Source organism: Haematobia irritans, chromosome 3 (assembly GCF_050003625.1).
Source record: "Haematobia irritans isolate KBUSLIRL chromosome 3, ASM5000362v1, whole genome shotgun sequence".
Classification (NCBI taxonomy): Eukaryota; Metazoa; Arthropoda; class Insecta; order Diptera; family Muscidae; genus Haematobia; species Haematobia irritans.
The window spans coordinates 60,651,946-60,677,124 of NC_134399.1; the positions used below are offsets into that span (position 1 = coordinate 60,651,946).

The 25,179-nt window shown below is 37.1% G+C and overlaps 1 protein-coding gene across 2 annotated transcripts; it reads right to left on the reverse strand.

Moving 5' to 3' along the window:
- Positions 1-2,369: 2,369 nt before the first annotated feature.
- LOC142229763 (plasminogen receptor (KT)) lies at positions 2,370-4,425 on the reverse strand. 2 transcript variants are annotated; one of them, XM_075300333.1, is made up of 3 exons: positions 4,036-4,425; positions 3,733-3,973; positions 2,370-3,108 (listed from the first exon to the last, which is right to left on the reverse strand). In XM_075300333.1, the coding sequence occupies exons 1-3, from the start codon at positions 4,114-4,116 to the stop codon at positions 3,035-3,037; spliced, it is 396 nt and encodes a 131-aa protein (XP_075156448.1). In that variant the 5' UTR covers positions 4,117-4,425; the 3' UTR covers positions 2,370-3,034. The 2 variants fall into 2 exon arrangements, with proteins under 2 accessions (XP_075156448.1, XP_075156447.1); XM_075300332.1 differs by having other exon boundaries at positions 2,370-2,845; positions 4,036-4,423.
- Between the last annotated feature and the right edge of the window lie 20,754 nt (positions 4,426-25,179).

The window sequence follows — 25,179 nt, forward strand, 5'->3', positions numbered from 1 at the left end:
ATAATTTTATTCAAAAGTTTAATAGTTCGACTTATTATTTATTAATTATTGGTGTGCACGCTTACGCTTTTAGAAAATGAAAGAGATCCTCTCTTGAAAAGCATAAAGCTTGAACCCAACTCAACTTCTACGCCGCTCACACTAACGCCGTTCACATTAATGCCCCATGAATAATCGATCGTGCAAATCGATTTTCTTTCTTATCGGTGACCAATTTTAAGTCCTGGGAGCATTATAAATCACATTTAAAGAAAAATATCAACAAAATCCTTTACGAATGAAAATTCAATGTGTGAATGATATATAATGTAGGTGGCGATACTACCAATGTTATACCTCTTTGAAGTAGACATGCTTTCAGTGTGAATGACCAATATAAAAAAATAAAGAAGCAGAAAAGCAAAACAAAATTTTTTTACGGAGGCAAACTCAATCTATTTTCTATTTCAAACGTTCATCACACTTTTCAAAGATTTCGTCAACATTTTGGCAAATTGGAAGTAATTCGCAAACAATTTGAAGATGTATTGAAGATGAGCTATTTCAAGTCAAGTTGAATTTATGTTAAAAATTATATTTACCCTCAAACTGAAAAGTTGTTGCATTTGAAAAACGCTCATCCTGCGTTTTTTGGGTAGTGACGGTGCTTTTCCGAGGAGTTTTGGATATCGTATACGACTGTTTTCGACGTAGTAGGGATTCTCAGAAGCGCCCCCAAATTCAAAAAATGTTGATATGGGATATGTTCGACACGAGCTCTGTCGTCCGGAATAACTGATAATCTGTAAAGCGCATGAGCCTGAATCTTAATCGGGCTTCCACTTTAACCTAACCTAACACAGGTTGAGCGTTTTTCAAACGAAACATCTTTTCAGCTTGAGGGCAGGGTTATTATCGATTTTATTTAAATAAATTATAAGAAGCTAGTTACCCTGCCAGCATTTTAAAGTTCCATTTCATCCTCATTGCTACCATAGACTCGTAAATGTCACTACAACAATCGCCAACTGTGATGGGTGAAAGATGAACAATTTTCGACTTTCCAAATGGAATAAAGTGATTGTTTTTTCAGATATTTTTCCAAACACGCTGCCCCCATCGAGAATAAACAAACGGCTGATAGTTCTTTTATTAATGAAAAAAGTTATGTTAAATGTGCACTTTTTCTGATAGTTTGAAGAGGCTCTTATTGGCGTCGTTCTAAATTGATCTAAAAAGGCACCTAATAATTGTAGTAACTTGGCGTGGTACAACGTCTCAATAGTGACGGCGCTTTTCCGACGAGTTTTTGATGTCGTATACGATTGTTTTCGACGTGGTGGGGATTCTCAGTAGTGCCGTCAAATTCAAAAAATGTTGGCAGGGATAAAATCGAACTTTGAAATTCTGGTAGGGATGATAGCAATATGTCCGTTTTCTTTTAGTACTGGATGCAAAATACAGAACATCGTTGCACTGGTTTTCTATCCAGAAAATTTCATACCAACCTAGGTAAATATGAAACAAAATTGCAGGGTGACAGAGAGATACATAAATCATATAAAATACAAATAGTATTGAAATAAACCGGTTCGAAAAGATAATTATAAATTCAAAAGAAAAATTCGCTAATAAACAGCAAATTTTTGCTGAAAAATATTGTTGTGTTTACAAACGGAAATTAATAATCAACTTCAAAGATATATTTTTTTAGATTTCACCCAACAATTTTTTTAGCTGAAAATCTCTATTGGGCAGGAAGAAATCTACTTTACCTCAAGTTGTTACAAAATTGGGGGTAGGAGAGAGTATTTTAGAGCGAAATTGGTAGAACACTTTTTTGTCGTAAAAGTCTAGCTTCCGAGTTATTGATCCCTGAAAATTACTATTTTTGGTAAATATAACTACATTTTGATTAAAATTTTCATTTTTGGAGATATGGACAATTGATTTTTTTGGTATTTCGCATTAATGGTCTTTCGTAAGTCCGTTTTTTTTTTAATTCGCAATGTACTCGAAATAAGATTTATTGTGAGTACCATATTGCAAAATTTTCAAAGGCCAGGGACTTCTCCGGGTACCCTTGTGATGAGGGTGTTTGCTTGAATTCTAAATATACCCTTATTACCTCTTATTTTGTGCGATGGATACCAAGTCCAATATAAGTGATAATGAAAACTTCCGGGGCTCGTAACTCCGAAAATAGGCCTTGCCGACAAAAAAATCTTCATTACAGTTCCAAATCGAAAAATCCTATTCAAACAATGGACCAATCGAACAACTTGTGCTAAATTAGGTATAAGCCTAAAAATAGCAATTAATGATCCTTGATCCTGAAATAGTAACATGTGAAAAGTTTATATTAATATATGCTATGAGTAACAGACAAATTTTGGTTTTTGATCTGAAAATTATTTTTAATTCGAATTTAAATACATCGAGATTTTGAAATTATGTGAAGAAATAATGTATTAATAAATACTGAATTTGGTATAGAGAGAATATGAAAAGTAATCATATAATGGATAAATATATTTGTTTAATATGGAGTAAGTAAACAATTTTTAAAGATTTATATTGTCTTAAATGTCTATCAATTGTAACAGTAATAACATACTTAAATATTTGTCATCGTTACTTGTGTTGGAAAAGTTTGTCATTGTGAAACACAATTGAGCTTCTGGAAATGTACTCTTAAATTTGTGAGCCATCACCAAGTATTCTATGTGAGCCTATGAATGATGTGGGTGCATTTTCTTTTCCATTTCGGCTTCGACACGGCCTTCGTCTATGGTCGCAACAGTAGGCAATCCTCCAGGCCAATGTAGTAGTTCAGATTCATGTTCCATAATCATGTTCGCCTCAGCTGGAATTTGTATAAAAAAGCGAACAACACATTTGTATGTAGGCATTTGAAAATTTGCGATAATTTTATTTTCGTTACGGCATTTCTTTCTTATAGCTAGCTATTCATGATTTTGGCCGATCCAGCAAAATAGAAACATAAGGAAAATATAAAGTTGCTAGGCAAAATGAAAACATGTGCAATTTTATATCATTTTGAAGGCGGTATACCCAAAAGTGGGCGTAGTAATCCCAAGTCAGTTACGATCTTGGTTATGGATAAATCTGAAAAATAATATTGATATTAAATCTAGTCAAAAAAAGAAAAAAAAAAATTAAACATAAATTCATGTGATAGTGTGCGTCTTAAGATGTGGTGGTTTGACCGATGTAGATGACTCAGAATCCATGAATTTTATCATTAATAAAGGAAAGGTAATAAAATTATAGCTATTAAGTGCAATGTAATTTATTTGGCTGAATGTAATTAATTTTGTCTATATAATGAGTACATGTAGTTACTCATGTTTATTTCATTTTACTAATAATTGGGCTAGAAATGAGAATATGTGCCACTACATAATATTTATGACCATGTAAGAAATCTTCTATGTACTTCAAAGGATATATTATAAAAATTGTAACTTTGGACAATCTTTTGCTTTGGAAAATGTGTATTTATGGAATAATTTTATATTTGTTTTTAGAATGGAGTAAAACCACTTTAAAACGCTAACAAAAACAATTGAAAGTGTCAATGCGTTTTTCTTATATAAGAGTGGAGTCATGACCTTCAATTCAAAAACAAATAAACAGATAAGTTTGGGGGAAAATTCTTTGAAGTGAAATCTTTTCTTGCGCGTTTGGGGGGTGCTATTTTTATTTCCGATTCTTTGATATCATAATCACCTTTTATACGATGTATTTTACTGCCATAGGCCAAATCGGCATAATAGCCCATAACGAAGGAGAGTGGCACCATTGGTAAAAGACTAGCAGGCCTTCTGCTGCGTTGATAAAAAGAAAAACATCCAAACAATGATGTTATATAGAAACCGCTAAGCCAATAGAACAATTCTCTGTTGTGAGCAATGGTTATAGCTTCTTCCCGTTCTTTAATTTGATAATGCATTTGAATCCATCGTTCCATCTGAACAAATAAAGTAACAAATTTAGTTTACAAGCACTTCCAATAAATTACAATAAACCTACCTTTAACTCTTGACATTTCCTATAGGCCGGATCATCATGTTGTGGGTATGATGAGCTTGTATTGCTTGACTTATTACCCATTTTATTATTACTTATTATAAATCTTTCTGATTTGTATTTATATATTTTTTTCAACTTTGTACAAGTTGCCTAATCCTAATCACAATATTTAATGAATTTTATTGCTCTATGTGTTGTTTGTTTGGCCACAATTTTTCTTTTATATTATGTACAATCTCTATCTTCCAATTAGTAATGTAGAAAAAAAGAAAACAAACTCTTTGCTATTTGTGCTGTAGCGAAATGTCCCGAGAACTTTGGATTGACAGATTGGCTGGTCACCATTTATCCTGGATCATGCGCTTTTACCACCGGAATGCAATCATTCTTTGTTGTTATATGATATCGCAAAACGTCAATATTGTCAGCTGTTTAATTTGCTGATATTAGGGATATCAATAATTAAAATTTGTGTAACTCGCTCCAGAGTCTAACCAAAATTTCCACTTTCCATAAGAAATTAGCAAAGGAAAATTCCGTGAAACATTGTTATCGATTGTTTTCATTTTGCTTTCATAAGAAATACATACCAAAACTGCATTATTGACATGCAACAATAAATTTCGAAAGAGCTGCATACCGGGCTTTAGTATCATTCAAATAGGCTCTGAGTTGGATATTACCCTTATATTTTAACCGATCTGATTCAAATTTGACACAAGGTAATGTTGTTGTTGTTGTAACAGTTTATTGTGATCTCATCCATTTCATGTTATACGCTTGGTACATCAGCTTGTTGGCAGATCAAGGAACTCTGCGACTAAGATGGGGTGTGTCCAGAGTGATCTGGTGGTAAGTCGGTTGGTTTGGCTGGGCAAGAGAAAAGATGACGCGTGTCGTGTGGCCCTTGGTTGTAAATTGGACAAACGTCAGCTACGCTGCTATCAATCACCGATAAGTAGGAATTGAGGCGGCTGCACTTGCCTGATCTTAATTGGGCCAAAACTACCCTAGTCTGCCGTGGGAGGTCTCTTTCCTCCGGTGCTATGGGCGGTGGTCGGACTCCAAGAACAGGATTAACCTTGTAGCTTCTCACCGCTTCAGCTACAGTATCCTCATGAATCCTGTTCAAACCTGCCTGGTACGCTGCTTGATCTAGAGGCTCTCTTTTATAGCGCTGGATCTCGCGCTCTAGATTATGTATATCAACCCTCACGTTCCTGGGTGGTGGTTGTGTATCCATAAGATGGTGGTTTGGATGATTACTGCGATAACAACCCAGGAGATACTGCTTTGACAACATGTAGTTGTGTCTTCGCACAGGGATGATCTTTGTCTCCACATAAAGGTGATCCAGGGGTGTGCTGCGGAGACACCCAGTCGCAGTTCTAAGAGCAGCGTTCTGGCAGGTTTGTATGTTATTCCACTGCGTATCACTGGTCTGCGGTGTCCACACTGGCGCTGCATAGTTTACCACTGACCGGCCAATTGCCTTATAAGTAGTTAGCAAGGTTTCTTTGTCCGCACCCCAAGTACTGCCGGCTAGTGACTTGAGGACCTTGTTTCTACCACGGAGCTTATTACAAATTGCAGTGGCATGGGCAGATGACCTAAAAAGGCTGTCGAATGTGACCCCAAGAATCTTGGGGTAATTTGTGGTCGGAATTATTACTCCATCGACTCTGATATTCAACTGCCTGCGCACTTCTGCCGTCCATGTAGTAAATAGTGTGGCTGAGGATTTGGTGGGGGATATCCTCAAGTTTCTCGCAGTGAAATAACTGGTAAGATTAGCTATGTAGACGTTCAACCGATCGCAAATGTCATCAACATTGGGCCCAGATGCCAAGATTGTACAGTCATCCGCATATGATACAATCTCGACGCCGTCAGGAGGGGGTGGAATCGAGGACATGTAGAGGTTAAACAGTGCCGGAGATATCACCCCACCTTGGGGAACTCCCTGTTTAACTCTACGCGGTCTTGACTTTCTGTCCCTGAATTCCACGTACGACTGGCGTCCACACATATAATTCAGCACCCAACGCTTCGCTCCTGCCGGTAGGGACGTATTCTCGATGTCCTCAAATAATGTGGCATGGTTGACCGTATCGAATGCTTTCGATAGGTCAAGCGCCACGAGGACCGTCCTGTGACACGGCCTGGGCTGGTTAAGTCCCTTATTAATATGTGTCGAAATGGCATGTAAGGCTGTTGTCGTACTATGTACCTTACGGAATCCATGTTGATGGTGGGCAGCTGGAAAATTCTCCACAAGGCTGGGGAGGAGTAATGCCTCAAGTGTCTTGGCTACTGGCGAAAGAAGGGATATCGGTCTGTACGATTCACCTTTGCTCGAATCTTTGCCCGGTTTCAGTAGTGGAATCACCCTTCCCATTTTCCAGACATCGGGTATAATGTGTGATTCCAAAGACAAATTGAGGAGTCTGGTCAAGAACTCAACTCCCAGTATTCCCAGATGCTTCAGCATTAGCATTGAAATTCCGTCAGCGCCCAGCGCCTTAGATGGTTTCGCGCTGTTGATGACATTGGTAACTTCGGCTGCAGTAAATTGTGGTGTGTCATCGGCTCGGAGACCACGTACACGACGGGTGGCTCTCCTTTTCGCTCTATCACTCTCGGGATGCTCGACAAACTGTCGGTTGAAGTATTTGGCGCACCTCTTCGGATCAGTCACAGTCACGTCGCCAAATGTGACTGAAATCCCATCATCCCTTGTGGAGGGGTTCGAGAGGGCTCTAACTGTTGACCACAATTTACCAGTTCCTGTTCCTAAGTTACATTGCTTCAGGTGCTCTAACCAAGTGTTCCGCTTGTGCTCGTCGACTATCTTACTAATCTCTAGGTTTAGTTCTCTGATTCTAGGATCAGCAGGGTTAGCACGACGGCGTTCATCACGCTCGTCTGCGAGTCCCGCCGCTTCGGCTGGGAAGTTGGGCCTCACCTGGGCAATTCGACCAGCGGGTATGAAGCGAGCGGCTGCTGCGTTGATGATGTCCCGGAACTCCCTCTGGGCAACATGAACATGTGAGGGGGACGGGAGCTCACTGAAGCGGCGATCGGTGTATTCTCTGAAGCCTTCCCAGTTGGCTTTCTTTTGATTAATAAACGTCCGGCGTTCAGAGGTTATGAAATCGGAGGGTCGGTTGATGGTGAGAATTATGGGGAGGTGGTCCGAACCCAATGAAATGACGGGTTGCCAGGAGACGTCATTTATCAGACCAGGCGATGCTAACGATAAATCTGGCGAACTGCTGCAGTCACCCATAATTCTCGTGGGGGCCTCTTCGTTCACCGTGCAAAATGTGGAGTCGTCTATCTGCTCTGCCAAAGCTATGCCCCTCTGGTCATTACCCAGGAGAGAATGCCAAAGTTCATGGTGGGCATTAAAATCTCCTAGAACCAATCGGTTATGCCCGCTCAACAACCACTCAATGTTTGGGCTATAACCAGGAGCACAGCTACCAACCGGCGGTATGTACACATTGTATAGCTCTATCTCGGCAGCCCCACACTTAACTGCTACCCCCATACATTCCATGTACGGGTCATTAGTGTCTAGCACAAGCGTGATAGGTCTATACTGCACGGAACGGTGTAATATGAAAGCCAGGCCACCACCTCCATTTCTTGTGCGATCCTTCCGTAGGACATTGTACCCATCACAATGTCGTAGGCGGCAGGTGGGATTCAGCTTTGTTTCCTGGATCGCCGCGACCCTTATCCTTTTCCGATTCATAAAGTCTACGATCTCACTAATCTTACCACGGAGCCCGTTGCAATTAAATTGCAAAAATGATGCACTCTCCGGAACTGGTACAACAATATTCGGTGTAAGATGCTGCGGCGGAGAATATTGTTGTGCGGGAGAAGTCGGTGGGGTCACATAATCAGATGACCCACTGCTGCTGTCATTGGCACAGCATCCTGCCACGAAGTCAGTTTGACTATACTCCCGCAGCGATGTTAGGCCGGAGCAATTCCGGAAGTGCACCCATTCCATGCACCGGTTACACCTCACCGAAACCGAGCGATGGTGAATTCGATTTCGGCAGACGGCACAGTACCATGGTCCGGGGTTTTCCTCTATCCCGGCTCGGACCAAAAGCAGGCGGAGAAGGCTCCCCGGGATGCACCTTCTCCAACACGAAAAAATGGACGAGACAACACGTACACTGAGGTGGCAGCCGCTGGCCGATGGCTGGTATCCATCGGGTCAATCCGGTGCGTAGAACCCGCCGCCGTGGGATTGTGACACAAGGTAATATTTTATGGTGCCTAATAAATTTGTAAAATATTAGTTTTGGATATAGCTCCAATATACACCCGTAAAAAATTATATGTGCAACGTGTAAATTTATGTTATAGTCTTATAAACAACTTTTATTGAAAACATGTTTTCTTATTTTATTTACACTTTTGTACGTTACTAAAATACATAAATTAAATCTTTACTTAACGTTTGCTTTTATAGAAAATCCATACCTAAATTTTTAGTCATAGAAAATATTTATATGTGCAAAATTAAATTTTAGTTATATGTCAAAATAAAATTAAGATAATTTGATTAACTAATACGATATAGTATATTAGAACTTGCGTAATCGGTGAGGCATAGAACATACCAAGTTTTTCAGAGTTGCCATATCGATTTTTTCCCATTCTTCCTTAATTTCAGACTTCAGTTCTTTTGGTGTTGTATATTGCTTGGACTTCGCAAATACCATAGCGGATAATATGAATTGAATTGATTGTTTTATTTATGACATGTACAATAAGAATATTAGATTCTTATAATTACAGTTACATGTTACAATTATCCATTTAATATAAAATAAAAACATTATAATACCTAAGAATAAAAGTTTTGGTAAATTTACATTTGATATACCACATCTTCTATAGGATTTAGATCGGGACTTAGCGCTGGCCAGTCCAGTAAAGGTGTAAGTCCAAACTTCACCATATAACCCATCTGCAAAATCTATTAAATTGTTCATTTTAGTGGGGACAAAACATATTTTGGATTTTCCTCGTGCTCCAAAAGCTGTCCATACCATAAGAGATCCATCCCCATGGGTGCGTTTATAGCAAGTTTGACGAGGGTACCGAGAATCTCGCCAATACTTGTAATGGCAATCAGGACCATCCAAATTGAATTTCTTTTCGTCGCTAAATATAACCATTTCGAACTCTTCGTCCCAAAACTTGTATTTTTCAGCAAAAGAAATACGAGCATTTTTATGGTGTTGTGTTAACCTCGGTTTAGGAATTTGTTGTCTGAATTCGTTGTCTAGTCACATTCAGACCCAATTCTATTTTTATTTCTCTGTAGCTCATATTTTCATTGGCAGCAAGTTGGCGAATATGTCGCTTTGTTCTTTGGAATGCGCCCACTGCGTTTAGCACAACCATAGTTTGTGCGATTTTTTAAAAAATTGCTAATCGTATTGCGGTTTCGATTTGTCGCAGATGCTTCACTTCCTCGAGACATTTTTCACTAAAGATTAAAAATTTGCACTAAATTCCTTCTTAATACATAAAAAGAACATAAATGTAACTCACCCACAATCCATATTTATTATTCACAACGAAACTGTAATGAACCTGTGCACTCTTCAGCGAAAAAATGTAAATGATGTACAATGCACATATAACTATTTGCTATTGAACTTCTAACTTTCATTACAATTTTCATATAACGGTACATCGAATTGGTGTCTAGCGACAAAATCGTTAATGATAGGTTAGGTTAGGTTAAAGTGGCAGCCCGATTAAATTTCAGGCTCACTTAGACTATTCAGTCCATTGTGATACCACATTTAACTAAAAGTACCTATTACATATGGGCACTTCTAGTCTTAACCACTGAACCTTCTCTATTATTTACTTTTGTGGAACCAACCAGATTGCTCCAAAAACATTAACTAACTGCTTAAGTTAACGTTTTCCAGGTCAGCCAGTAATCTAAAGCTATATGCTCCTAAAATTCGCTTACGCCTTACAACAAAAAGCAGGACACTCACACAAGAGGTGTTTAATTGATTCCTTTTCCTCCACGTCATGACAGCTTATACAATAGTCATTATACTTCGCACCTATAGTTTTTGCAAATTCGCCTATCAGGCAGCGACCCGTTATAGCAGATATTAGGAGTGCTATCTGACGCCTTGAGAACACTAGCATATCTAGTGTGCGGTTTAAGTTTAAATGGGGCCATAATTGCTTGGTGTCGTTACAACCCTTGCAATTTTCCCATCGAATATTGGCCATCATAACAGCCTTCTCACGCAGTAAGAGCTTGCAGGTGGCCAGAGGCATACCAACAGATTATAGTTCCCCTGGAATATGTAAGGTAGTTCCTAGCCTTGCTAACACATCTGCTTCACAGTTCCCCGGTATGTTCCTATGACCAGGCACCCATATTAGGGGAATATTGTACTGCTCAGCCATCTCGTTGAGAGATTTGCGGCAGTCTATGGCCGTTTTTGAGTTAAGGAACACAGAGTCCAAGGATTTTATTGCAGGTTGACTGTCTGAGTATATATTAATGCCAATATTTGTTGGAACATTACTTCTCAGCCAATTCACCACCTCTCTTATTGCCAATATTTCAGCCTGAAAAACACTACAGTGATTAGGTAATCTTTTCGCTATTCGAATTTCCAGATCTTTAGAATATACTCCGAATCCCACTGACTGTTTGGCCAAAATGTCTAAAGGCAATAGATGTAGCATGACATTAAGGGAGTCTGTTCCTGTCTTACTAAATGCGCCTGAGATACATAAGCTCGCCATACGCTGAACTTTATCTAAACAAGTCGGTTTCTGATGTGCCGGCTACCAGACTACAACACCATATAGCATTATAGGTCTAACCACTGCCGTGTATAGCCAATGCACAATTTTTGGTCTTATTCCCCACTTTTTCCCTATTGCCTTTTTGCACGAGTACAAAGCTACCGTGGCTTTTCTCGCCCTCTCTTCAATATTAAGCCTAAAATTCAGCTTCCTGTCCAAAATAACGCCAAGGTATTTTGCACACTCACCAAAGGGAATTTCAGTACCCCCTAAGGAAATGGGCCTAACCGTGGGAGTTTTGCGATCTTTGCAGTACATGACTATTTCTGTCTTTGCTGGATTTACACCAAGACCATTATCTTTCGCCCATTTCTCAGTCATCCGGAGAGCTCTCTGTATAATATCTCTGATTGTGGATGGGAATTTTCCCCTGACTGCTAGCGCCACATCATCTGACTATGCCACCACTTTTATCCTTTCTTTTTCTAGAGAAACCAGAAGGTTGTTTATAGCAACATCCAAAGAAGAGGTGATAGAACTCCTCCTTGGGGAGTGCCTCTGTTCACATACCTTTGTATGTTTGCTTGCCCTAGTGTGGCTGAAATACGTCTCTTCATTAGAAGTTCGTCTAACAGCCTAAGTATACCTGGATCAACATTCAGAGTTGTCAGTCCATTTAATATCGAGCTCGGATGGACATTATTGAACGCCCCTTCGATGTCTAGAAACGCCACGATTGTGTATTCTTTGACAGATAGTGAGCTTTCAATAAAGCTGACCAGTTCATGCTATGCGGTCTCAGTAGACCTGCCCTTCGAGTATGCATGCTGTCGTTTCGAGAGCAAACCTGAATCCACGCTAGTTCTAAGATACATGTCTATCATCCTCTCCAGGGTCTTAAGTAGGAATGAGGATAAGCTGATTGGTCGGAAATCCTTCGCACTCGAGTGAGAGGCTTTTCCTGCTTTAGGTATGAAGACGACTTTTGTTTCCCTCCACTTTTCTGGAATATATGCTAAGTTTACACATTGTTTATAAAGGGTGATTTGTTAAGAGCTTGATAACTTTTTTTAAAAAAAAAAACGCATAAAATTTGCAAAATCTCATCGGTTCTTTATTTGAAACGTTAAATTGGTCCATGACATTTACTTTTTGAAGATAATTTCATTTAAATGTTGACCGCGGCTTCGTCTTAGGTGGTCCATTCGGAAAGTCCAATTTTGGGCAACTTTTTCGAGCATTTCGGCCGGAATAGCCCGAATTTCTTCGGAAATGTTGTCTTCCAAAGCTGGAATAGTTGCTGGCTTATTTCTGTAGACTTTAGACTTGACGTAGCCCCACAAAAAATAGTCTAAAGGCGTCAAATCGCATGATCTTGGTGGCCAACTTACCGGTCCATTTCTTGAGATGAATTGTTCTCCGAAGTTTTCCCTCAAAATGGCCATAGAATCGCGAGCTGTGTGGCATGTAGCGCCATCTTGTTGAAACCACATGTCAACCAAGTTCAGTTCTTCCATTTTTGGCAACAAAAAGTTTGTTAGCATCGAACGATAGCGATCGCCATTCACCGTAACGTTGCGTCCAACAGCATCTTTGAAAAAATACGGTCCAATGATTCCACCAGCGTACAAACCACACCAAACAGTGCATTTTTCGGGATGCATGGGCAGTTCTTGAACGGCTTCTGGTTGCTCTTCACTCCAAATGCGGCAATTTTGCTTATTTACGTAGCCATTCAACCAGAAATGAGCCTCATCGCTGAACAAAATTTGTCGATAAAAAAGCGGATTTTCTGCCAACTTTTCTAGGGCCCATTCACTGAAAATTCGACGTTGTGGCAGATCGTAAGTCTATTCATGATGAAATGTCAAAGCATACTGAGCATCTTTCTCTTTGACACCATGTCTGAAATCCCACGTGATCTGTCAAATACTAATGCATGAAAATCCTAACCTCAAAAGAATCACCCTTTATATAACCGTCAACCAGGGGATAATTCTTTCAACCACTGCCTGTAACTCCGCCGAAGTAATTCCATCAGGTCCGGGGGATTTGAATGGTCCAAAGCTATTTAAAGCCCATTTTATTCTAGATTCCGACACAATTTCCTCGATAGGACCATCAGGTCCGGGGGATTTGAATGGTCCAAAGCTATTTAAAGCCCATTTTATTCTAGATTCCGACACAATTTCCTCGATAGGAAATGATCGCTGAGCCTCTGTTACACCACCGGAACATGGTTCAATCGTCTGATTTCCAGGGAAGTGTGTGTCCAAAAGTACCTCCAACGTCTCCTCACTGGACGTTGTCAAATTTCCCTCCGATGTTTTAATGAAACCTGGAGCGGTGTTAGTGGATGCTAGTACCTTCCGTAGTCTGGAAGCCTCTGACGTATTCTCAATACTGCTACAGTAATCATCCCAAGAGTTTTGTTGAGACCTTCTCAGTTCTCGTTTATATTCTCTCAGATTCATCTTGTAAGTGTCCCAATCCTCCGGAGCTCTTGTGGACTTTGCTTTGTTAAAGAGCTTCCTGCAGGATTTCCTCATATTACTTAACTCCGTAGTCCACCATGGCGACCGATTTTTTCCCCTTGGCTTTCCTCTAGGGCATGCAGCTTTCAGTGAAATGTTGAAGGCCTTAGTAATCCGCTCCACTGCGTGTTCGATATCTTGCACAGTGCTCATATTTGTCTCCGGCACTTCCGGTATCATCAAATTGAACGATTCTCTATACCTATTCCAATCAGCTTTCCTAAAATTTGGCGGAAATATGGTCTTTGAAGTATGAACAGTCAATCTGAAACTGATGTAGCGATGATCTGAGAAGCTATGTTCCCTCAAAACTTGCCACTCAGATATCTTATCATTCAGTTCCGGAGAGGTCAACGTTACGTCCAAAACCTCTTGTCTGTTCCTGGTGACGAAGGTTGGTGCATCTCCCTTATTGCAAACTACCAGGTTAGTACGCAAAATAAACTCTATTAGCGACTCTCCCCTTGCATTAGTATCACTACTTCCCCAAATACTATGATGTGCATTTGCATCGCATCCCATAATGAGTTTTGTCTTTGTTTTTAGTGACTCCTCAACTAAGGTCTTAACGGCACAGGGTGGCATATCCCTATCATGTCCCATGTAGACCGAAGATACCCAATATTTGCATGTGGATATCTCTAGACTGGCTACGACAGTGTCTGCATTGCTCAATGAAGGAAGCAGAAACAAGTTTAGTTCGATTTTAGCAATTATAAAGGGTGATTTGTTAAGAGCTTGATAACTTTTTTTAAAAAAAAAAACGCATAAAATTTGCAAAATCTCATCGGTTCTTTATTTGAAACGTTAAATTGGTCCATGACATTTACTTTTTGAAGATAATTTCATTTAAATGTTGACCGCGGCTTCGTCTTAGGTGGTCCATTCGGAAAGTCCAATTTTGGGCAACTTTTTCGAGCATTTCGGCCGGAATAGCCCGAATTTCTTCGGAAATGTTGTCTTCCAAAGCTGGAATAGTTGCTGGCTTATTTCTGTAGACTTTAGACTTGACGTAGCCCCACAAAAAATAGTCTAAAGGCGTCAAATCGCATGATCTTGGTGGCCAACTTACCGGTCCATTTCTTGAGATGAATTGTTCTCCGAAGTTTTCCCTCAAAATGGCCATAGAATCGCGAGCTGTGTGGCATGTAGCGCCATCTTGTTGAAACCACATGTCAACCAAGTTCAGTTCTTCCATTTTTGGCAACAAAAAGTTTGTTAGCATCGAACGATAGCGATCGCCATTCACCGTAACGTTGCGTCCAACAGCATCTTTGAAAAAATACGGTCCAATGATTCCACCAGCGTACAAACCACACCAAACAGTGCATTTTTCGGGATGCATGGGCAGTTCTTGAACGGCTTCTGGTTGCTCTTCACTCCAAATGCGGCAATTTTGCTTATTTACGTAGCCATTCAACCAGAAATGAGCCTCATCGCTGAACAAAATTTGTCGATAAAAAAGCGGATTTTCTGCCACTGATTTTGGTAATAAAATTCAATGATTTGCAAGCGTTGCTCGTTAGTAAGTCTATTCATGATGAAATGTCAAAGCATACTGAGCATCTTTCTCTTTGACACCATGTCTGAAATCCCACGTGATCTGTCAAATACTAATGCATGAAAATCCTAACCTCAAAAGAATCACCCTTTACATGCTCGATTTATATCGTTACCGGTATTATGCAAAAGTTTGAAACCCGGAGTGCTTAATTCACAGATCTTGTTCTTATATATGTATGGTTCTTGAATAAGAACTATATCTATGTCTCCTTTCATCAGGAGAACTTTTAAGGCAGCACAAGCGGCCTTACAATGGTGAAGATTTATCTGGAGGAACCGTAGAACCATCCAAATTTTCAACCACCGTCACATCAGCCGCTTCAATTGAGTCATCAAAGGCTTCCTCTTCACAGATCTCGGTGACTCTCGCAACAATCCGCGGTTCAGCTTTGGTGAGGCTTGAGCCTGTAGAAACTTCCCGCATATGATTTTCGCCATAGTCTGCAGGTTTTATGTCTCCTTCGGCTTCGCTAGGAGATTTTTTCACTGCTGACTCTACCGGAGGCTTGTCCGTTTCGGTATCCTTTGGCTGATCGCTTTTGTATACCTTCATATGGATATCATGAAAGCCATAACTTACGCGTCCTTGGGTCTGGGCTAGATGTGGCAGCGACTCTATGTTTAATATAAACACCGCATGTCGTCTTGGTCCATCCACCTCATCCAAACGACCAACCTTCCAATCGGCGGTTGGAAGATCTGGGTTACATTCTTTTAGTCTCTCTAGTATTGACTCAGGATCAGGAGGGTTTGCCGGTATCCATGCATGTGCTCTAGGTTTAGCCGGTATGTCTTTTTTATCGACTAACTCCAAAGCGGCTCCTTCCCAAACTTCACCAATTAGCATCAATGCAGCTTTAAAGCAATCCATAGACCTCTGGTCTGCAAAAGCTATTAACTTATATCGTCCTTGATACCATCCAGCATCTTGCCGTCGAGGACTTGGTCCGGGAAACTTTTTTCGCACCTCTGAGTAGACACCAGACATCGCGTTCTCAATTTCCCCCCATTTTTGCCTTGGAATCATACCGTCCAATGCTCCTTTATTAATAATAGCCATCACAAGGCTGTCTTTTGCAACTGAGGCAAACGATCTTTGATCCCGTTTAGAGGATGGTAGCTCATCCGGTGATCGTTCCCTTTTTCCAGCTTCAAGAATTCCTTGAGCCCATTTTAAGAAATCGCTTTGCTTAGCCGACAACGTGCTTGGGTCGACTGATCCTAACTTCTTTAGGATAAACAAAGCATTTCTTCGTTCCTTGAATCTCTTTCGAGAGGGATTGCCTTTTTTTGATGTCGTCACCTTAGAAAGGGTTCGACTTGCCAAAGTGTCACCGCCAGTCGACCCGTCTACAGGTCGACTAATTGGGCCTGACTCTTGGTCGCTGCCCAAATTTATAACTTCAGTCGTTACCCGTCCACTGGGCCCTGAAGTTAGCAACCCAGTGGATGACTTTGAATTTCGCTGCATGGTGGTTTATTATTTCCACCACACGTGAAATTCGTAATAAGTACTTATTACGATGAAATACTCCGCTATTAGAAAACACGTCCGTTCAGTTCGACGGTTGAATAATAACATGATGCAGACATTGTGGGTGATGTTATGAATGCAGACATTGTGGGCGATGTTATCGACTGATTCATACTTCTTGCATGACAATAATACAGTTTTCCATATATTTCTTAAGGGAGCAAAATGTAAACGGTTCACGGAATTTTCGTTCATGAGGAGTTGTTGCACATTGTTTATATTTAGATTTCGGGCTTTAGCACGAAATGCGAGGAATATGTCTTACGGAATTTTCGGTAGCAAAAGTGCCAATGATTTTCTTATCGGTAACGGAAAGCACCTCTAGTGGAAATTTCGTATGCATGTCGATAACACTGATTTACAATGTATTTCTTATGGGAGCTGGAATGTTAGCATTTCCGCCTTACACTCATAGGCGGTTTCGGCCGAATAACACAAAGGGTTTCAGCTGCGATTTATCTTGTCTCAGAAATGCTGCATTCCGGGCTTTAGCACAAAATGCCAGAAATATATCTCACGGAATTATTGGTAGCAAAAGTGCCAATGATTTTCTTATCGGTAACGGAAATCACCTCTAGCGGAAATGTCGTATGAATGTCGATAACACTTATTTACAATGTATGTGTTATGAGAGCTGGATTTTTAGCATTCCCGCTTTATATACATAGGTTCGTGGGTTCAATCCCAGTTTCGGCCGAATAACACAAAGGTTTTCAGCGATGATTTATCTTGTCTCAGAAATGATGGTGAGTCACCACTCAGAAACGTCACCAAAGCTTCTCCACATTGTGTGACACGCCGTTTTAAAATTGTTTATTAAAAAAACTGGTTTTATTAATTCAAATACAGATTTGTGTATTATCGAATAAATCACTCAATTTTTTTACTGTACCAATCACGAAATTAATTGATCCAATTAATTTTTTAATTGACGTGTCTTCAATCACAGAAATGATAGTATCAATTAAAAAATTAATTGAAGGTCAATTAAAAAGTTAATTGATCCAATTAAACAATTAATTGATACTATTAATTTTTGTTTCGATTAAAAATGTTGTTGAATCAATGAAATTTTAAATTGGAAAAATATTCGTGAAATTTTTTTCTGCGTAAACAATTTGTAGATTTAAGCAGGTATTAAAAGAATTCGTAATTTCGTTTTCCGAAATTTACTCAACAGTCAGGTTTTTTAAACTAGTTTTAGTTAATGTGGTATCACGATGGATAGAATAGTCTAATGGTGTTTTCTTTTCTGAGAAAAATGTGTTTTAGAATCATAAAAAATTATAAAAATTATTTATCACAAAATTTTTTAATTCACATCCAAAACACTAAGACGTAATGCAACGGTTGTGGAAGTGGTGGACATCCGTCCTACGACATGCCTAATCTAACCTATCGCTTCTGGGCAGGGTTATTAAGATATTCATTAATGAAACAATAGTTTTAATATTAATTACTATTTCTTTTAATTAAATCTACTTAAGATCAGACTTGACAAAATAATAAAGAAGCCTTAGGTATTAAACTAAAAATACTTAAATCATAAGTTCAACCACAGTTTTATTATATAAATATCTTCAAAAATTCACTCATAATAAAGAAACTAAAAATAACTTAAGTTATTCTTCCGGCTGTCCGACCGTCTGTTGAAATCATGTTTAAAGATCTGAACGTGAGTGTTGTAATGCTACTATACAAAATATATCGGTCTAATATACTTTGCATCATTTTAACTTGCTACTTTAATTTTGAAATTTATTTTCATCAAGTATGCTTTTTAAATATTTTAATTTGAGTTTTCTTCTACATTTAAATATTGAGTATGACAATAATTTTTCATTCTATTTTAACTTTTGAATTGAGAAGTTGTGAGACTAAAATATAAAGACTTAAACACCAATTGTGTGTGTGTATTTATTTGGAATATTAGATTTTTTTGGAATTCTAATAGTGAGTAATATTTTACTCATGCTCACACACACTCACGACGGATAAATCTTCCTCAGGCTCTATATTTTTGCAGGACTCGCGCATACTCACGAAAAGAAAATCTTTTAACAATTCACACTCACGATTGAAAAATGTCGTGACTCTCGAGAAATCCCATGACTCACGAATAATTTTATGAGTATTTTACCTGAGAGACCTGACTGAAAACATGATCATGATTAAAATGGAGAGCGTTTTTAAACTCTTAACATTCAAACCGTATGCGTTTTATGTTCGTGAGTGTATGTATTTTTCTGAAATTAGTTACTCACGCACATTCACGAAGATATGACATTCGTGTCTCACGCTCACGCAATACATTTGGTTGGTTAATCACGCTCACGCACACTCACTCCGCTGCCGTCAGCACGACAATTTCGTGTCACGTGCACACATCTAATCACGTTAACTTCTGAAAGAAATAAGCCATCGACTAGAAATTATGTAAAAGGACTGGTTATAAACATATTCTTCTGTGATGTAAGTTTATGCTCCGTAATAACCATGTAAAAATTGGTCGAAATCGGTTCATAATTATATATAGGCTTCATATAAACCTTTCCCGAAATTCACGTCCAGAGCATCGTGAAAAAGCAAATTTCACCCGATGTGTTTGTAATCGGTACGTGATTTCAGTATATGCTTTTTAATAATCATGCAAAAATTGGTCCACATCGGTTCATACTTCTTTATAGCCCAATATGACCCCCAAGATTATAATTCTGGAGCCCCATGCAGGAACAAATTTCCCCAGCCCAGAGGCTTTCCTACGCCTATAGATACAAGTGTGACATATCTTTGGAAGTTATTTCGGAGCTCCATTTATTGTGTTATACCTCATGCACATTACACTTCCAAAATCTACTTTAACTAGATTTCAATTGTCATTTGCCTTATAGAAAAGGGATTTCAAATCCACTTTTAGTAGATTTCGAGTCTAATGTGAATGAGCTATTAATATTTTTATTCATTCAAAAGTTCCACAATTATTTCCACAAAAGCGATTTGGAACCCTTGTGATATGGTCCGATATGAACAATATCTCATTATGGGACCTAGGTTAGGTTAAAGTGGCAGCCCGATTTATTTAAATACAATTTTATTTATTTCTATAAATACTTATAGAATAAATAAATACAATAAAAATTGCTTAGAGAAATAAATAAATACAATTTTATTTATTTCTATAAGCAATTTTATCTTCAATGAAAGACATGTTTTATTAATATATTGAATATATTTATTAAGAATCAACAGCATCGAATCTCTTTGAAATATTAGTTTATTATTCCACTATTTCCAATTCCGTGTGATATTATCAACTGTAAAACTCACTTTTTCTTCTTCTTGTACTTTTCACTTTTAATAAGTTGCTGCCTAACGATGTTGTCCTCCTTTTACAATTTCAATACCTACAAATATAAAAAATCATAAAACATTTTTGTTGCAAAAGGTTAGCGTCACTGAATATTACCTGATAATTGAAGATTCCAAAATGAAGACAAATGAAAGGGTTGTTATTCTGCTGGTGTTTTCTTTCTTTATACACTATCACGAACATTGATAGATTTATTTAAAAAAACGAAAATTTTTCTCACTAATTTAAAATAACAAATATTTTATATATTTTATTTGTTATTTATTATATTATTTTACCATATTATTTTTTAACAATCTCTCCGTATACCAAAACAACGCGATTCCAACTAAAAAAACAACCGACGCGCAAATATATCGATTACACCCACGCGCAAACACATCGATTACGATGACAGGTATCGATTACAGGTAGACAATAGAAATTTAGGAAAATTTCCTATATTCTAACAAGTGTGTTTCCTTAAGTTTTGAAAGGATTGCATACTTCTTAGTACGAATGAACTAAAATATTTTTCTATGCCAAGTGTTGTTCGTATGTATGAAAAACTTTCTATTATAAAGGAAGTCGCAATTATCATTTTATAAGAAATTTTACTAATTTTGAGGAAACTTGGTTTTAGTTCGGTTTTTGTTTATTTTTACGAATGCTTTGTTATCGGTGAATAAAATTTTCTTGTTCAGTAGTAAATTCTTATACCCAGCGAAGAAAACAGTATGAGTAAAATTCCATGCCTTATTCTAGTTAATGAACTATTCCTAACTGCTTCCAGTTTAGGATTTTTTTACTGAAACGAGTAAATTTTATTATTTCTCACAAAAATTTACCTTAATGGAAATAAAATGGATAAACTATATTGATGAAAAAAATTTCCTTTAGTTTCGAAGGCATTTTTTTCTGGGTGTATATCTATATGGTTGCTGATTAATATTATCACATTCGTGATTGAAGCAATTTCAATGGCATTAAATATCTAATAAATCGATTGCCAAAGTTGTCTAATAATATCAATAATACCAAATATGATCAAGAGCAAAATATCGGTTCGTGAATGTGCGTGAATAAAATTTCTGTAAAATCACACTCAAAATCAAAGCCAAGCTCACGAATTGCATATCCTGCATCCATTTTAAGCAACAACCTACTGACACGTAAACTGACAATAATTTGTATAGTATTAAAAAATTTTGAAGTATTAAAAAAATCCTTTCGCCGCAAACAAACCAAGAATTAAATGATCACGGAAAAAATGTACATGGTCCTTGTGACCATGTAATGCTGTTTTTGTTGTAAAAAAGTAAAAAATTAATATACACGAAAAACATGACCATGATTTCCCCATCAATGTAATGGTCTCAAATCATTTAACTAATAGAACATGTTTGACGCTTACGAGTAAATGCTTATTTTTTCTCGGCTTTTTGCCATAATTACATGCTCTCGATAATATTACATGGCTGCGGCAAATGTGTCGAAACATTTTTTTGTTCATGTCTTTCTTAATAATGTATAAGATAGGATGCATTATATGTTACGTATACTGACATTATTTGATCATATGTTGTTAAATTTCTTGAAGCAGGTGATTGTTCCCAATAAAAAAGCGGAAGTGCGCATGATCTTAAATACCATCTGAATGTATAACAGAAATTTTCCCTTTAAGCGCCAGATGTAGCAATTCTTCCACAAGACCGTTTATTTACACAATGAAAGTATTTTTTAACAGAAAGGAATAGTACACGGGCGAAAAAGACCGTTTTTCATACGTTTCGGTGTAAAAATAATATGCTTGGAACTCACATTTTTAGCACATTATTTTTAAGTGCAAGCATATAATCTTCATAACATGGTTTGACATATACACCCAGAAAAAAGTGACCCCTTCTTTAAGTTAAAATGAACTCATTGTGAAGAAAGTTGAACTTCGTATAGCGCCAATGACATTTTTATTTGTTTGAACGATGTGATTTTCGTAGAAATTAGGAATAATGCATTCCATATATTAGTTAACATTTTCCTATATTTATATACCACTATACTACAGAATGAAAAAATTTAACTAATTTGAATTCATATATGGAATGATTTTATTGAAATTTTTTCATTCATTTCGACAAATCTTACACATTTGTGGTAAAACTTTTACTTCATAATTAGAACTGCTTACCTTCGTTTTTAAATACAATTTAATTTATTTCTATAAGCAATTTTATCTTCAATAAAAGACATGTTTTATTAATATATTGAATATATTTATTAAGAATCAACAGCATCGAATCTCTTTGAAATATTAGTTTATTATTCCACTATTTCCAATTCCGTGTGATATTATCAACTGTAAAACTCACTTTTTCTTCTTCTTGTACTTTTCACTTTTAATAAGTTGCTGCCTAACGATGTTGTCCTCCTTTTACAATTTCAATACCTACAAATATAAAAAATCATAAAACATTTTTGTTGCAAAAGGTTAGCGTCACTGAATATTACCTGATAATTGAAGATTCCAAAATGAAGACAAATGAAAGGGTTGTTATTCTGCTGGTGTTTTCTTTCTTTATACACTATCACGAACATTGATAGATTTATTTAAAAAAACGAAAATTTTTCTCACTAATTTAAAATAACAAATATTTTATATATTTTATTTGTTATTTATTATATTATTTTACCATATTATTTTTTAACAATCTCTCCGTATACCAAAACAACGCGATTCCAACTAAAAAAACAACCGACGCGCAAATATATCGATTACACCCACGCGCAAACACATCGATTACGATGACAGGTATCGATTACAGGTAGACAATAGAAATTTAGGAAAATTTCCTATATTCTAACAAGTGTGTTTCCTTAAGTTTTGAAAGGATTGCATACTTCTTAGTACGAATGAACTAAAATATTTTTCTATGCCAAGTGTTGTTCGTATGTATGAAAAACTTTCTATTATAAAGGAAGTCGCAATTATCATTTTATAAGAAATTTTACTAATTTTGAGGAAACTTGGTTTTAGTTCGGTTTTTGTTTATTTTTACGAATGCTTTGTTATCGGTGAATAAAATTTTCTTGTTCAGTAGTAAATTCTTATACCCAGCGAAGAAAACAGTATGAGTAAAATTCCATGCCTTATTCTAGTTAATGAACTATTCCTAACTGCTTCCAGTTTAGGATTTTTTTACTGAAACGAGTAAATTTTATTATTTCTCACAAAAATTTACCTTAATGGAAATAAAATGGATAAACTATATTGATGAAAAAAATTTCCTTTAGTTTCGAAGGCATTTTTTTCTGGGTGTACGTTAATATGTTAAAACATATTATATTTGGGATATTACATTTTCTTAAATATGATGCATCTGAATGGCAATATGTATTAATTTAAGATGGCGACGGAGAATGATAACGAAAGAATACATAGATATGTAAAACTGTAAGCTTATCGATTTACATATTTGGTACATAAATAAATGTTTGGGGTGCAATATTCAAATAATTTAAGACATTATGCTGCATGCGAACAAATCTTTAGAAACTGGAATTAGTTATTTGGAGCGTTAGAAAAAGAATAATCCTCCAGGGAACTAAAGACAAGTTGACTCTAGTTTAGTTTGATGGAAAATATTATGTTGTAGTTAAAATTTTTCCAATATGATATTGATTTCTGGGCATTAATAATTATTTGAGGATTTCCTAAATTCGTATTTCCCACAATCGAAAAGGAGCTTACACAGTTCGAAAGTATTTTAATGTAGTGTACTAATTCTCTGTCTGTTTTCGTCATGTAATATCAAAGTCCTGCATAAAATTTAAAATTCACAGTAAAAAAATTGTTTCTTTCGGTGGGTTCACAAGTTTTTGCGTGTATATGTATATTGAATCGCCATCAGCGAGAGCTTGAGGAGCATGACAACACTAAAAAAAGCTTGCCCAGACACAATGGTATTTCCCATGGCTGAACAAGAAGGTTAAATCATGGGCCCATATGATTACAATTTTTTTATTTCGACAAAAATTTTAAGATGTCAAAATCATATGTTTATGGTGATTGCAGCTCTCCAAATGACACTGCATAGCAAATGCATCTCAAACAAACTCGCGCATTCATAGCTGGGGAATTGTTCAAAGATGACTTGAGTATCTTGATAACATATTCCAGACCCAAAATACCACGCACATCAGTTTTTAAACTGCATCATAAACTGTTTTTGTTAATAGATGGCGAAGATCCATTTGACTGACTTCCATTCTTAACTTTGGTGGGTATTATAGTCTTATTTGTCTCATATCGGCTTTCCTCGGATGAATTATCCACTTCACAATCACTCATAAGTGACACAATTAAATTTGAACCTTTATTTTTCTCTGGATTTTAATTATTTTTTCAGGACAATTGAAATAATAAGTAATTGCCAATTTTACCAATGCCATACGATTCTTTTATCAGCTGATTTTGACTTCTTAAAATTGTAAACAACATATTGAAATGTGTTGTTTTTGTTATCGTGATTCAACCTCCTTATTCAGCCATGGTATTTCCTTTACTTTAATGCCCTTGGTATTGATTCCGATCCAAAGAAGCGAGGAATTCTAGTACACTAACTATGGGAGCCACCATGGTACAATGGCCTTGCATACACAGGGTCATGGGTTCAAACCCTTTTTCGACCAAACACCAAGAAGTTTTTCAGCGGTGGATTATCCCATCTCAGTAATGCTGGTAACATTTCTGGGTGTTTAAAGCTTCTCTAATCGAAGTTGGGTGGAACAAAAAATTTGACGACGTAAATCGGAACAATGTAAACTGAGGCGACGTAAATTGGGGGATCGCTGTACATACTATAGCCAAATTTCATATACATTAACAGTAAAAAATAAATTTGCATACCGATAATGCAGTTTCGACATCTATTTGTTATTGGAGAAAAAATGAATGCGATCGGTAACGACAGTTTCTATAACAAACTTCATACGTATTTCTCACCAAAAGATCTATGGATCAAATAACTCCTCATGAACCTCTCGAGAAATATCTACTACATATGAGAAGTTCATGGCTATTTTGCAAAGTAATAATTAAACTTTTCAAATATAAAGTTAAAATCAAAAATATATGTACGTACAGGCATAACAAAATCTAAACGTAATTTTCCACAAAAAAATCGTCTACCATACGAGTATATATTTTATGCCTAATTGCATCTTCCTCAGCCCTTTAGTAAAAAATATTCGATTTTATAGATTGTTCAAATTTTACTTTCGTTCACACAGAGAATCGTACAGTTACAGTTTGTAAGCAAATACAGCAGGTCATGAATCTCTTA